Consider the following 13730-nt stretch of genomic DNA (forward strand, 5'->3'; position numbering starts at 1 on the left):
AGGGGTTGTCAGACGACCCTTTCACAGGGGTCTTGTATCAGATATCCTGTATAGCAGATATTTACAATTCATAACAGTAGGAAAATTACAGTTATGAAGTAGCAGTGAGATAATTTTATGGTTGGGGGTCATCATAACACGAGGAGACTGTATTAAGGAGTCATCGCATTAGGGAGGCTGAGACCCACTGAATTAAGGTTTTTTTTTTGCCTTAAGAACTTCAGTGACTCCAGTCCTGGTCCTTAGTTACTTTTGTGCATAGTCAGCTTGTTCCTATGCCAGCTACTCACTCCTCCCCCCACTCCAAAAGACAAGAGGACATGGGTTTGGGTTGAAATGATGTGCTTTTATGGGAAACAAAAATATCCAACAACAATAACAAAAGCCCTTCAATCTCCCAAGTCGTTAACCAGTGACAATGAGGCAATCTCAATGATTGCATCTGGCTGGGGACGTTTCTAAAGGGTCAGGAAAGTTGAAAGACATTGGCCAAAAAGAGAAGTTGCAGGGAGGTGACATTTTTTTTTTTTTTAAATGAGAGTACATTAGACTTCCTTCATAATCCCTCCACCCTGTCACCCTTCCAACTCGCAGATTCCTCAGATCCTTCCTGGTTTTGCTCACAAGCAATCTCATCTAGAAGCTTCCTTGGTCTGCACCAGCTGCACACACCTTCAGCAACGTCACGTCACACATCCTTTCTCAGGCCTCCGTCCGTCACTTTCTGCCTTGCATCCGATATGTCTGGTACGTCTTACCAGGACTCCTATTACTAGGCGTGCCCCTGAAACTAGGGCCCTCTTTGATTCATCCCAGTGCCCCTCCCCCTCCCCCACTCCGTGCTCAGCATTCAGCAGGTGCCCAGGAAGGGTTTGCTGCAATCAGCTGTACATTTGCTATGCCACATCACCAGCATTTCGAGCACCATCCTTGTCTTTTTAACACTTCTCCATCTTTCTTCTATGACCCCCAAAGAGTGTGACGCAGGCATCTCCAAGAAGGAAGAGCGGCCACCAGTAAACAGCTCAGAATGGTAGCAGGGGTGGTGAGAGAAGGTTCTGTTTTCACCTGTCGCAGGAAGAGAAAGAGTCCAGTCCCTGAGGTCTCTGGCGGCAGAGCATGAGCAGGGCTGCTCAATGCCTCATTCTGGAATCCCCTCAACATCCAACGCTTCTAAAAGCTTCCCCTGGGAGATGCAACCAATGTTGTAGCAGACCCAAGGGGATGGGTGTGTGTGTGGGTTCAATATGAATGCATTGCCATCTAGGGAGGGACCAGTAGCATAGGCCAAGATTTTTCTTTGGGCTGTGGCCTATTTTCCCTGGACAGGGGCGGGGGTGTCTATCTCGGATGCTTGCTGGAGCTATGGTGGGAACATTAGCCCTGTGGTGTGTAGGTCATCAGGCACATAGACTGTAATAAGGCTGAAGAGTACAGGCTGCAACAATGGCCTCTCCTATAAAGGGGGAAGGGTGGGAGTGTGTGCTGGAACCACTGTGGGGCAGGGAGAGGAGCCAGTTGGAGGTGGTAGGGGGAAGGGAAGTGCCGTTTTCCTTTTCTACCACGAATTCTAGATTTGCACGAGGGAGTGTGGTCAGGACCAAGGGTCGAAGGAGGAGGGGTTGCTGCGCTGAGGAGAGGCCAGGGCCCATCCACTCTGTACTGATGTAAGGAATGGATTCGAGGCCCACATATCTAACTGCATCACCCCACAGAGCACTTAGCTCCTATTTGGAGGTGTGGAGAAAATTCTTCAAGAGGCCTCCGAGGTGCTCACTGATTTGGGTGGATCACGGTGGCCTTTCCACCAGAGGGCCCATTTGTGACCACAGTGAAAACTGGAAGGTCAGCATCAGCCCTGGAGACTGGGAGATGGTCCTGAAGCAGGGAGTAGAGATCCCTCCAGGCACCTTTCAAAAGGAGAGTTAGACCTTGGGGACTCAAGGTGGGACAGATGTTTCAGTATAAAAAGGATCCCAGTAAAAGGATGGAGTCCCTTCAAATCCCTTCCCAGGTCCCACAGTACTTAGAAAAGAGAAGTAAGGAGCATAAAAATACCTCGACGATGTGGGCTCGCCTGACAGTACAGAAAAGCAAGTCTCATGGCAGGCAGCATGTTGTGTCCCATTATACAAGAGGATTATATCGCACGTCAGGATAGAGATTTACATACATCTTTATATAAATGCATCTATATGTATAGAGCCTACGCCTAGAACAGCCGGGCTTGCTTCTTCAGTTCGTTCCTCTTCCAGAGGGCAAGTCTCTCGAACTCGGAGATGGTCATGCCAAAGACTTGATAGAACTCCTCCTGGGACAGGTGGCGCTGCATGGTGTGGAGGAAACACAGGCAGCATGAGGATGCGAGTTGTGGGTTCAGAGGTCTCTGTACTTCACTGCAGGTTCCCTGGGCCTGGCCCAGGGTCAGAGCAAGGAAGTTGTGTGGTGTATGATGAATGGATTGAGGGGCAGGAGGCCCTCCTGGGGGACCTCTGGAGGTATGCATGCTGGCTGTAGAGGCTTCCCTTGCTTCGAGCTCTGCTGGGTGTTGACTTTTTCCAAGCTCGATTTGTACATTGGCCTCCCCTTTATAAATTCATGTTCCATGTATCTATGTCCATAAGTACATGTGATTAATGCTACCCAACTCCCCTTTGGGAGAAAAAAGGGGTACACCCAAGGATTCAGGGTGTACTGACTCTTATTGATACTTTTAAAAATGACTTAGCAGGCTTCTCATCAGAAGAATGGAAAAAAAGAAACCTCACTGCTTATATTTCTCTACCCACTGGAGTGTCCTTTCTTTTCCGTGTATGGAAATGAGTTTGCCATATAAGCAAACACTCTTCTGCATTTCACAGCAGGTTCCCATCCTCCCTTCTAATTTCCGTTCTTCTCTGTTCTCAGAAATCTTGAAGGCTCATGTCAAAAGCCCTTAGACTTAGAAGTATATGTCATTTAAAATGTAGTAAAATATTAGGAATTGATAGATTTAGGTGAAGGGTAGGTGGGTGTTCATTTTCCTATTCATACACTTTTCCTGGAGGTCTAAACATTTTCAAAATGAGATTAAAAATCAAGTTTAAAAGGGAAGTAAGTGCATTCCAAGTGTCAACCCAGTGTGGAGCTCCACAGCTTCAGAATGGCTATTCTAGCTGTACAGAAAATCACTGAGATGTATACACTTGGTCTGATCAATTCTGTGTGTTTTTTTTATAATAAAGTTTATTTTAAAAGAAAATATAGGCTGGAGAGATGGCTCAGTGGTTAAGAGCACTGGCTTCTCTCTCAGAGGACCCAGGTTCAATTCCCAGCACCCACATGGCAGCTCACAATTGTCTGTAACTCCAGTTCCAGAGGGTCTGATACCCTCATATAGACACACATGCAGTCAAAACACCAGTGTACATAAAATATCATTAAGGGCTGGAGAGATGGCTCAGAGGTTAAGAGCATTGCCTGTTCTTCTAAAGGTCCTGAGTTCAATTCCCGGCAACCACATGGTGGCTCACAACCATCTGTAATGGGGTCTGGTGCCCTCTTCTGGCCTGCAGGCATACACACAGACAGAATATTGTATACATAATAAATAAATAAATATTTTTTAAAAAAAGAAAATATATGGCCTATCTTTTGACTGCAAGCTTCCTGGATTCTCTGAGCATTTAGTATCTTCATTGGGTATTGAAGGACACCCAGTGAGATTTATGCATACAGCCACACAACAATTAGCCAGTTTGTTGACTTATTGCCACCGCGAGCTAATATTTTAGCACAGTTTTAGATAGACATGGATGTATAGCCTTGGGCAAATGGGCAATCCTTCCAAGCCTCAGTTTCCAGTTCTAGAAGAAGGGACTATTCCTGCACCTACTTCATTGGGATGGCAAGAGTGAACTAGTTCACTCTTGAGCACAGAGTTCATGGACATGCCTGATTCACTCACTTTTAGCACGGTGTGAGTTCTTTGAGAATCGGTTAAACAGACGACTCCATCTCCACTTGTGATGTTACTTCCTTCTCCTCTTATCTTCTGTGCTCTGTGGTCCCAGCCTCACTCACCTATTGATATCTTCTACCACACACAGCTCACTTATGTATTAAAGCCTCAGTACTGGCTGTCTCCTCTGCCCAGAAAGTGCTCACAAAAGCATGGATAACTTGCTCAGATGTCACATAGCAGGCGAGACCTACTCTCGTCAGTTTATTTGCAACCACAGCTCGCTTCTCCTAACTCCCAGTTCCGTGTCCTGTCCTTCTTTGGCTTTTTACCCTTCCCCGTATCACCTGCTAGCACAGCGTCACATTTGTTTTTCATTTGTGTCCTTTAGTGTCTGTTTTCTCACACAAGAATGCAAGCTCTAAGAGATCAGGGTCTCTGATTCACAGACACATGTAAATACATAGAACAACATTTAGCACCTATAATAAACTTCTAAATTATAAACTTGACTTGCTATTATTTTGTGTGTACATATGTAATGTGTGTCTGGGGGTGCACATGTCACAGAGCATGTTTAGAGGGATTGTGCTTTCTAGGGATTGAACTCAGGTTGCCTGGCTTGCGTGGCCAGCACTTTTACCCACTAAGCTATCTTGCTAGCTCTTTAACAGAGTTATGATAAATATTTATTGGATAAATGAACTTCTGGACTCTGAACTTCTTGAGGATACATAGGGTCTAGAGCTGGTGCAGAGGCTGGGGCAGTGTTTCTAACTCAGCACTACATTTTAGACATCCCTGGGCGATTTAAAAGCCATGGTGGATTGACCTGAGCTCCTTCCCCAGGCTGTGATTTATCTGGTTTGGGGTGAGAACGATGTGTGATGCATGCTCACTGGGTGGTTCTGATGCTCCGGGAAACTGGAGCTCCCTGGAGATGCTTTAGCGGCTCTTTAGAGATGGCGGGGAGCTGTCCCCTTCAGCACCATCAGGCACCTGAAGTCCCTTGTTAGGAAGATGTGAATAAATCACCCAAGGTTCTTGGGCTGCTAACTCAGGACGTTAGAACTGGGTATACTTACAGAGCTTCGTGGCTCACTTGCAGCATCCCCCACCCCCACCCCTTCTGCCTCTACCCTGGGTGAATTTCTAAGCATCAAAGCAAAGCTGGTTCCCATGCACTTCTTTAGGAAGCCTGCGTTCTAGTCCACAAATGTGTTCTGACATCTTTCCTAACCAGGTCCCATGGTGCAGGACAGACAGTCTTTCCCATGGGAAACTCAGGGTCTGGCCGAGGGATTGAAATTAACGAGGGTGAGATATGTTGAACTGTGCTTGATGAAGGTAAGGGGAGGCTGGAGGACCAGGCATGTGATCCATCCTAGGAGAGGCCTTGGGAAGGATTTGGGTACTGTGGTCTGTAGAGCAAGGTCCTAAGATCTGAGACAGTCACAGGATGGGAAGGGCATGTAGGAAGAGTCAAAGCCATGGAAAGGCAGGAAGGACACATCATGAGACAGGGTAATTCAAGTTCCAGGTCAGAGGTAGCCTGGGGTGTGCACTCCATGCTAAATGATCTGTACTACCCAGTGCCATGCCCAGGGCCGCTCTGCACTTTTTATCCATACTGCTTCAACTGCTCATGATGCTTCCCTCCCATCCAAACCTTACCTACCCCTTCCTGCACGTCCGTGTCAAGCAAGTAGGACTTAGTGACATGCTTTGAATAGCAGCATCCTAACATCTAGCTATCACTTAATCCTTGGCGCATTGCCAAACTCTGCCCAGGGCTTGATATCCTCATTTGCTCCTCTTGGAAGCTTGAGGGAAGTGTTAGCCTGACATATTCACACAGCTGCAGCTGTGTTATCACCTGGCTGAAGCTGCCCACCTAGTGATGGCAGAAGCAAAATGCCGGTTTGGAACGTGGGACTTCTTTATGCTTTCATCCTCTAAGCAGTGCCATTTGCCCCATTCCTCACACCCATCACAAGACCTGGCTCTAGTGCAGCCCTGAGTGCACAGGGACCAGACCTAGCTGCTGTTCTGCAGACAGAACATCTGCCTCCCGTGAGGACACTGGCAGCTGTGCACCACAGGCACCGACTGAGCTGGAGAGGGGACAGCTCAGAACGGCACAGCAGTTGGGCTGTGGAAGCTTGCTCGAGTCTCTGCTCTTGCAACAAGCTTCAATGGGTCCTTAAATGACTCATTCTGTCCCCAAGTGGGGTCGGTTCTGGCAACTATGGGTTCTCTTCAACCCAAACGTCTTCCTCAGGGTTGTACAGTGCCAGACACGTTCAGACTGTGCCCTGAAATTGCTATGAATGGAGCTCTAATGCAAAACTTTAAACTTAAAACACTAGGAGAGTTTTCTTGAGATTTTTTAAAAAAAGTAAACAGGTTCTTGAGTGTGAACTTTATAGACGACAAGGTCATGCTACAACTTCGGCAAATTGGACATGCCAGTCCATACCTCTAAGCGCGTCCGGTCCACATCCTTTGGCAGCCGGTTCCTTCCTCTTGTTGTCACCAGCAGCAGCTCATATGGGTAGATCTAAGGAGAAAGGCGGGCATGTCTCGCTTGGGTGTGTGGGGGGTGGTAAGTTTGTCTCTTCCAGCTTCAGTTTGACCCTGGGCTCCTTTTTCTATCCACTAAGGCCAGACACTTAGTCAGGAGGAAGGGCTGGGTCTGCCCTCCTTGGATTGGCATGGTCCCCAGAGTGTCCTAACGTTGCTAAAGATAAGCTTGGTGGTGGCACTTCACATTAATGCAGGCCCAAGGCCTTCTGAATGTGTCTAATAGTTGGTGGCTGTTGAGCCGCCCAGTTGGGCCCTCTGGTGTCCTAGAGTCTTTAGGGACAGGAAAAGGGTTAGAGAAGACTTAAGGGAGAATCAGGGACAATGGGCCGAGGGGAGACAATGTTAGTCCTGAAAGGGTTTTCATCTATGCTTCTTCCCTGCATAGATGGTGCTGCCATCCTCTTGCTGCTCCCCAAGGTAGTGGTTCCCAGAATCCTGGAGACCCCAGGGTCTATGTGTTCTTTACCTTGTATTCTGCAAAGAGAAAAGAGACATGTACCAACCAGAACCTGCCTCTGGGCTGTACATCACTACCTTGGCTTCTGTCTCAATGTCCTGTGGATCTGGTTTCCACACAGCGATTGCTCTAAGCTATGGGAATCCCTCTCTTCCTGAGTTTATCATGGGGAGCTTCAGTGCTGGTGTGAGCATGGTAGGTGGCTGGAGGTGGGAGGGGCTGGCTGTTCTTGAGATGGTTTTGTGAGGAAAGTAGTTTTTGAGGTGCAATAGGAGGAAGGATCTGAGGTAATGGAGCCTGGGGACATGATCTCCATCATCTAGGGGCCCTTGGAGGCCGTGTCATGGCCATTCAAGCCAGGGCCTACTCCAAGCAGCCAGGGGAGTCTGGCATGAGAGTCTTCCTGGAAGAGAATCTCATGGGGGATTTTCTGGGAACACTGCACAGTTGTGTTTCCCTCTACCATGTCTGACTGGAAGCGTTAGCCCAGTACTACAGGGTAATCAGCACTTTTCAGATGCTCTGAGAGCCCGGATGGGACAGATGGCCTCGAAAGCACCCAAGGTTGGGGACTAGAGAGGATGAGGGAAGAGTAGGAAAAGGAGAGAGTGGAAGCATCAGGGAGTGGGAACTCAGGGTTTAGACAGAGCCCATCCTGGGAACAGACCCAGTAGCCATGGTCTGCAGGTCAAGCAACAGTCAGTGCTCTATCGGGAGTCTCTGGGAAGTCTCGGGATGGCCTGCCCCTGCAGCTCCAGCCAGCAGTGCTCACCTCGCATGCCCCAGTTGACCGCGTTCATGCTGTCGTAGTGGAAGAGGTCGGCGCTGGGTGTCTGTAGGGAACAAAGAGCTGGGCTGGCCTGAGAAGCCCACTGCTTCCCAGAAGCACTTGCTTACCTCCAGAATGTGGACCAGGCCCGAGGCACGGGACTCTTGGGATTCTTTCAGTGATCTCAGTCTCAACTTAGGGAAATGTAGCTCTTCCTGCAATTTAGTCCCAGCATGCAGTGGGCAACCAGTACGGGTCCACTAATTCAGTGGAATGGCCCTTTAGTACAAGTTTTTCCCTGAGAGACAGCCCTATTAGCAACTGGAAGTCACCCCTTCCATGAAATCTCAACCTTCTTTATCCTGCTCACCCGTTTTCTTTTTTTATAATACTGTCTTCCAACGTTGTATATGGATTTATTTCCTGTTGTTACTTATTAATACTTTGTTTTCCCCTACAAGAATATACACTCTGAAGAGACAGGGAAGTTTTAAAAGTGTATATGAGTGTTTGGCTTGTAGGTATGTTCGTGCGCCATGTGTGTGTGTAACTAGTGCCCGTGGAAGCTAGAAAAAGCCCTTGGAGCCCCTGGAACTGGAGTTATAGAGAGTTGTGAGCAACTGTGTAGATGCTTGGAACCGAACCTGGGTCCTTTACAAGAGTAGCTTGTGCTCTGAACCACTGAGCCGTCTTCCTAGACCCTGGACAGAGATCTTCTGTTTTGATCAACTACAGGTTCCAAGCATTCCGAGAAGAACCTGGCATGTGGGAGGAGGCTTTGAGTAAATCTGCTGAATGAATGAGTGCTGATCCAAGTGCACTGAAGACAGGCTTCTCTGTAGGCAAAGGCCGTATATACCATCCTCTCCAGCGGTGCCCTACCGCTTTACGGGTCCCACCCTAAGATGGTCTTAAGCCATAAGTAGGTTTACGGCTCCCACTCTTGACCTGCTTGCAGTGTTTACTCTACACAGCTGACAGACAGATCCATCTAAAAATCCAAGTTGGGTTCACAGGCCCCCTCTGAAGTTCCTTCCTGAGGTATATGGCTTCTAGTGATATTTCCATCTGACTTCCGGCCCTCCCTCTTTCCATTCTGGCCATGTGACCTGGGACCGAGGCTCTCCTCTGGAGCATGGACTTAGGTGTTATACTTCTCTGTGTCTAAAAGGCTCTTGCAGATCTTCAAGTGTCGAGGTCCCTCCCCATACTGCTCTCAGACCTTTGTTTAAATTTATTCCTGTCTTATAAACTTTCTACCCCCCTGGCTATTTTTTCTCGATTTGGCACCTCTGGCCACCCAACGGCTACATTTTCTTACTTCTTGTTCATCTTCTAACTAGAACTGTGAACTTCACAGGAATAGTGACTTTCTTCGCTGTAGAGTTGACCCTCAGAACCTGGAACAGTGGCTCTTAGTCAGGGCTTAAAACTCAATACTTGTCTCTGCGTCCTGCCCCCAACACTTGTTCAGTGACAGACCTGCCCCCCCCGCCCCCCCCCCCCCGCCTCCAGTCTTTAACTAGCTCACTATTTAAATGGAGGTTTTCTGAACTGCTCAAGAGCCCAGAAGGCTTGAATCCTGGCTCTCCCTCTCACTGGGTGAGAGAACTGAAGCATGCAGCTCCCTTCTTTTTGCCTTTATTGCTCCACCCACAAAATGGGTTTCACATTAGTGACGACCTTGCCTGGGGTGTGAAGTTAGTTGGCACTGGCAAAGCCAGTGTGTGGTACAGAGTTCTTCACCAGATTCTCCCTGGGACCTCTCTCTACTGGGTGACCAGAGGGGAGGTGGGAAGTTACCACCACTTCCAGCAACCCTACGTCCACCCCAAAGCCTCTTCTCGGTTCTCCAGGTCGTCCCGGGGGTTACAGTGTTAGCATCTGGGGCAGAAGCTCCCAGCACGGCCCCCTTACCCTGTATAGTCCATAGGGGTTGGAGTGTGAGCATCTGGGGCAGAAGCTCCCAGCACGGCCCTTACCCTGTGCAGCCCATTTCTCCTGTAGGCAGGCAGTGAGGCAGATTTGGAGATGAGGGGATCTAAAAAGGAGCCAGAACAACGGTCAGATCCCCGAGTCAAGGTTACTCTCCCTGGGGGACATTTGACCAATATTACCCTCGACCTAGTGGGAAGTGGGGTGGGATCCAGGGGATGCCAAATTCTCTGCAAGTTCCCCAGATTGTTTTGGGGAACCCTGCTCCAGCAGAATTCTAGGCCAACCAGAAGCACCTCTTTATATGCTCTAGCCTTGGTTTGTACACATCTATCCTCTTAGGACAGATGCTTGTGTTTTGACCACAGGTCTCAGAATTGGAGTTAAGCTCAGAACCAGAAAGGCAGGTTCTCAGGTGGGTGCAAGAGACATATGACCTTTCCTTCCCTTTGGGAGTACCCCAAGTGGAGACCCACAATCCGACAATGACGATGGGTGGACTAACTTATACTAGGACTCTGTATTAGAGCTATGGGGAGCTGTGATTGCCATGGCTCTGTCCTTACAAGACCTAGGGGCTTATGGTGGGGCAGGCAGAACATACCGCTGTCAGCCAGGTAGTGTGAACGAGGAGCTGCAAAGGGAGAAAAGTCCAGATTAGTGCTCACGGGTACAGAAGGGCACGGTGGAGACATTTATCGCTTACAAAGAAACACGGTTTCATACTCAAAGACTCTGTCTGCTAGGAAGTGGGGGAAGCTCAGTCAGCACTCCTTTCCAGATAGCCAGTTTCCTGTTGTCGAATCTAAATACCACTCTTCCTATCCTCCCCGCTGCACCCCCGACCTGCCCCAGTTCTTAGCACCTGTCAGGGAATACATCCTCTGGGATATTTGTTATATCGATGAACCTGGGATCTGTATGTATACATGCATGCATGCACGTAGGTATGCATGTATGACTGTTTCCATACGTTTTTATGTATTGTGCCGGTGAACAGGGCCTCACACAGGTTAGGCCATTCCTTTTCACTCAGTTGCACCCCTAATCAACAGGTGAATTTGAAGCAGTCTTGGTGCCCTGCAGAGCCAGAGCCAGAAATGGAAACCAGCGCCCCACGTGGGTTAGGCAGGGAAACGGTGCATACAGGCTCTCTGCTCTTTATATATTCTATCAGTCAAATTATTTAATCATCCTTCAGTTTCTTGTTTGTAAAATGAGAGTGACAGTCTAGCCTTTGTAGGGATACTGTGAAGAATGCATATGTGCTGGCTAGTTTTATGTCAGCTTGACACAAGCCAGAGTAATCTGAGAGGAGAGAACCTCAATTGAGAAAATGCCTCTATAAGAATGGTCTGTAGGCAAGCCTGTAGGACTTTTTTTTTTTAATTAGTGATTGATGGGGAGGGTCTGGCTCACTGCGGGTGGTGCCACTCCTGGGCTGGTGGTTCTGGGTCTTTAAGAAAGCAGGGTAAGCCAGGCGGTGGTGGCGCATGTCTTTAATCTCAGCACTCAGGAGGCAGAGGCAGGTGGATCTCTGTGAGTTAGAGGCCAGCCTGGTCTATAAGACCTAGTTCCAGGACAGGCTCCAAAGTTACAGAGAAACCCTGTCATGAATAAAAAGAAAAAAGAAAGCAGGCTGAGAAAGCCACGAGGAACAAGCCAGTAAGCAGCACCCTTCCATGGCCTCGGCATCAGCTCCTGCCTTTCTTGCTTGAGTTCCTGCCCTGACTTCCTTCAGTGATGGACTATGATGTAGAAGCCTGAACCAAATAAACCTTTTCCTCCCCAAGTTGCTTTTGGCCATGGCGTTTCATCACAGCAATAGTAACCCTAACTAAGACAACATCACACAACACAGTAAGATACTTAGCACAATAACAGGAGAGATGGCTCAGTGGTTAAGAGCATACATTGTTATTGTAGAGGACCCAGGTTCAGTTCCCATTACCCACATCAGGGGTTCTCTCTCTCTCTCTTAAAAAGGTATTTAGCAAGTCCCTAACCCACACATAATACTCCATAAAATTGACTTTTTCACCATTCCATGCCATCTTCAGTCTAACCAAAATCAAGGTTTAGCAAGGTGAAGAGGTGAAAGTTTGTGACTTTAGGTTCCCTCCAAATCGGGTCTGACCATGGCTTAGTCACTTCCTGGTTTTCTGGCCATAGGCAAGTGGATAAATGCTACTTCTCTCATCTATTGAGTGAATGTTTCCTACACTGTGTGGATTGTAAGGACCAGTAGAGTTGTCTACAAAGATCCGGAGCACAGTAGATTAACCAACAATGCCTTCTATCACCCAGAAAACAGTGTCTGGAGACAGCCTTGGTAGGACTGAACTCCACAGAGGTGAGAAAGGAAGGAGCGGGTGCACCTCTCAAAGGACAGGAAGGAGCTGTGTGAGAAAGGACTTGACAAAGTTCTGCTCGTTTACTTCTAAGTGATGGGAGGTTCATCACCTAGAAAAGAGGCCCTGTAATTTTAAGCCATTCATATGACAATAATATATATATATATATATATATATATATATATATATATATACTTAATTAGAAGTCAGGGCTCCAGATGGTCCAAGAGGGGGTGTGATTACTCAGGACAGTATGGCCCAGTCTGTGTTCCACACTCAGAAGAGGCTCAGGAGGATGGCAAAAGAGTCAGGAAAGTGACAGAGACTGGGGCTACCTTCATGGCCTCTCCTGATCCCTTCATTAAATCAAAAGATGGAATCTGGGGGTTGGCTATGGTCCAACACAATCCCAGGGAAAGGGAGATCCAGTTCTATAAATTCGGTGATTTTGGGTTTCTGTGCCTCGGTTTCCTAGCTCAGATGTAGGGTTCTTACTGCAGGGAGGAATTAGATGTGGTGACTGTGCCTCCCAGGGGCCTGGCCCAAAGCAAGCAGCCAAGAGATGCCAGGACAGTGCAGTGCTTACAGCCATTGAGGGACATGTCATAGCCCGTGGTATGCAGGGCCTCCCGGCTGCTGGTGGAGCTCCGTGGAGGGGTCCAAGGATCCGCGTAGGAACTTGACCGCGCCTTCATCTCTTCCTTCAGAATCAGCCGGCCAATCCCACTCTGGAGCTAGTGGGGAGGAACATGAAGTTAGGAGGAGGCATTGGGGCAATATCAAGAATGACTGAGCCACTGTGCCTGACAGGAGCCTCTGCTGACCCTTCCAGAACTCTCTCTCCTTGTGAACTCCTGTGAGTTCATCTCTGCTCCCCAAATAGTCCTGAGGTCTGGGTAAGGCTCTGAAGGTGCGTCCCCAAACAGATCTAACTGGTGACAAGACTGCATTGCTCTGCCTGCAGCCACTGGTTCATCTCCCCATTCTACTTGAAATTAAAAACCTAAAAATTAACTATTCTGAAGCCTAGTCATCTTTCAGTAGCCACAGGGCATTTGTTTTAGGAACTCTCCCTGACTCCAGGGCAATGAGAATCCTCATACACTGAAGTCGTTACTTGTAGAAAGTGGTATAGTATTTACATATAGCCTACACAACTCTTCCTGTATGTTGGAGCTTGCGTCACCTCTCACATGCTTATTAGCATAATGGAAACACCATGTGGAAGTTTTTGTTTTTTTTTTTGAGACAGGGCTTCTCTGTAGCTTTGGAGCCTGTCCTGGAACTAGCTCTTGTAGACCAGGCTGGCCTCGAACTCACAGAGATCCACCTGCCTCTGCCTCCCAAGTGCTGGGATTAAAGGCATGCGCCACCACTGCCTGACAACTATGCATTTCTTCTGAGAGGAGTTTGAACTTGGTTCTTTCAAATGAAAAAAAAAAACTAGTCTAAGTCTTTGATTCGATGCTGTAGCCCACTCACCTTGTGCATGCTGCGATCAAAATCCTCCTCCTCTCCTGACGAGAACCTTCTGGCTCGGGGCACTGTAGAGGCCAGGCAAGATTAGTTTCAGTGTATGCTCTCTGCTCAGCCCTTTGGCTCCCTTCCTCCCTCCCTCCATCCCCCGGTTTCACATGGGCATCCTCACTGCTGCTATCCCCCTCCTATTGTGGTTGATCTGTGTCATTC

The 13730-nt window shown here is 48.3% G+C and overlaps 1 protein-coding gene across 8 annotated transcripts in view; it reads right to left on the reverse strand.

The window, feature by feature from the left end:
- Positions 1 to 325: 325 nt before the first annotated feature.
- LOC121445289 (actin-binding LIM protein 3) overlaps positions 326 to 13730 on the reverse strand; it is a 119705-nt gene continuing 106300 nt past the window's right edge. For all 8 annotated transcript variants that reach the window (XM_041647335.1, XM_041647336.1, XM_041647338.1 and 5 more), the window contains 8 exons: positions 13524 to 13585; positions 12628 to 12775; positions 10292 to 10321; positions 9735 to 9793; positions 7756 to 7816; positions 6993 to 7000; positions 6420 to 6500; positions 326 to 2326 (listed from right to left, as the gene is read on the reverse strand). In XM_041647335.1, coding sequence (XP_041503269.1) covers positions 2213 to 2326; positions 6420 to 6500; positions 6993 to 7000; positions 7756 to 7816; positions 9735 to 9793; positions 10292 to 10321; positions 12628 to 12775; positions 13524 to 13585 — 563 coding nt within the window. In that variant the 3' untranslated portion in view covers positions 326 to 2212. The remainder of the gene's footprint in view (positions 2327 to 6419; positions 6501 to 6992; positions 7001 to 7755; positions 7817 to 9734; positions 9794 to 10291; positions 10322 to 12627; positions 12776 to 13523; positions 13586 to 13730) is intronic.

This window comes from Microtus oregoni, unplaced genomic scaffold (genome assembly GCF_018167655.1).
Source record: "Microtus oregoni isolate MIOR12 unplaced genomic scaffold, Mior012 000172F_ref0000184, whole genome shotgun sequence".
Classification (NCBI taxonomy): domain Eukaryota; kingdom Metazoa; phylum Chordata; class Mammalia; order Rodentia; family Cricetidae; genus Microtus; species Microtus oregoni.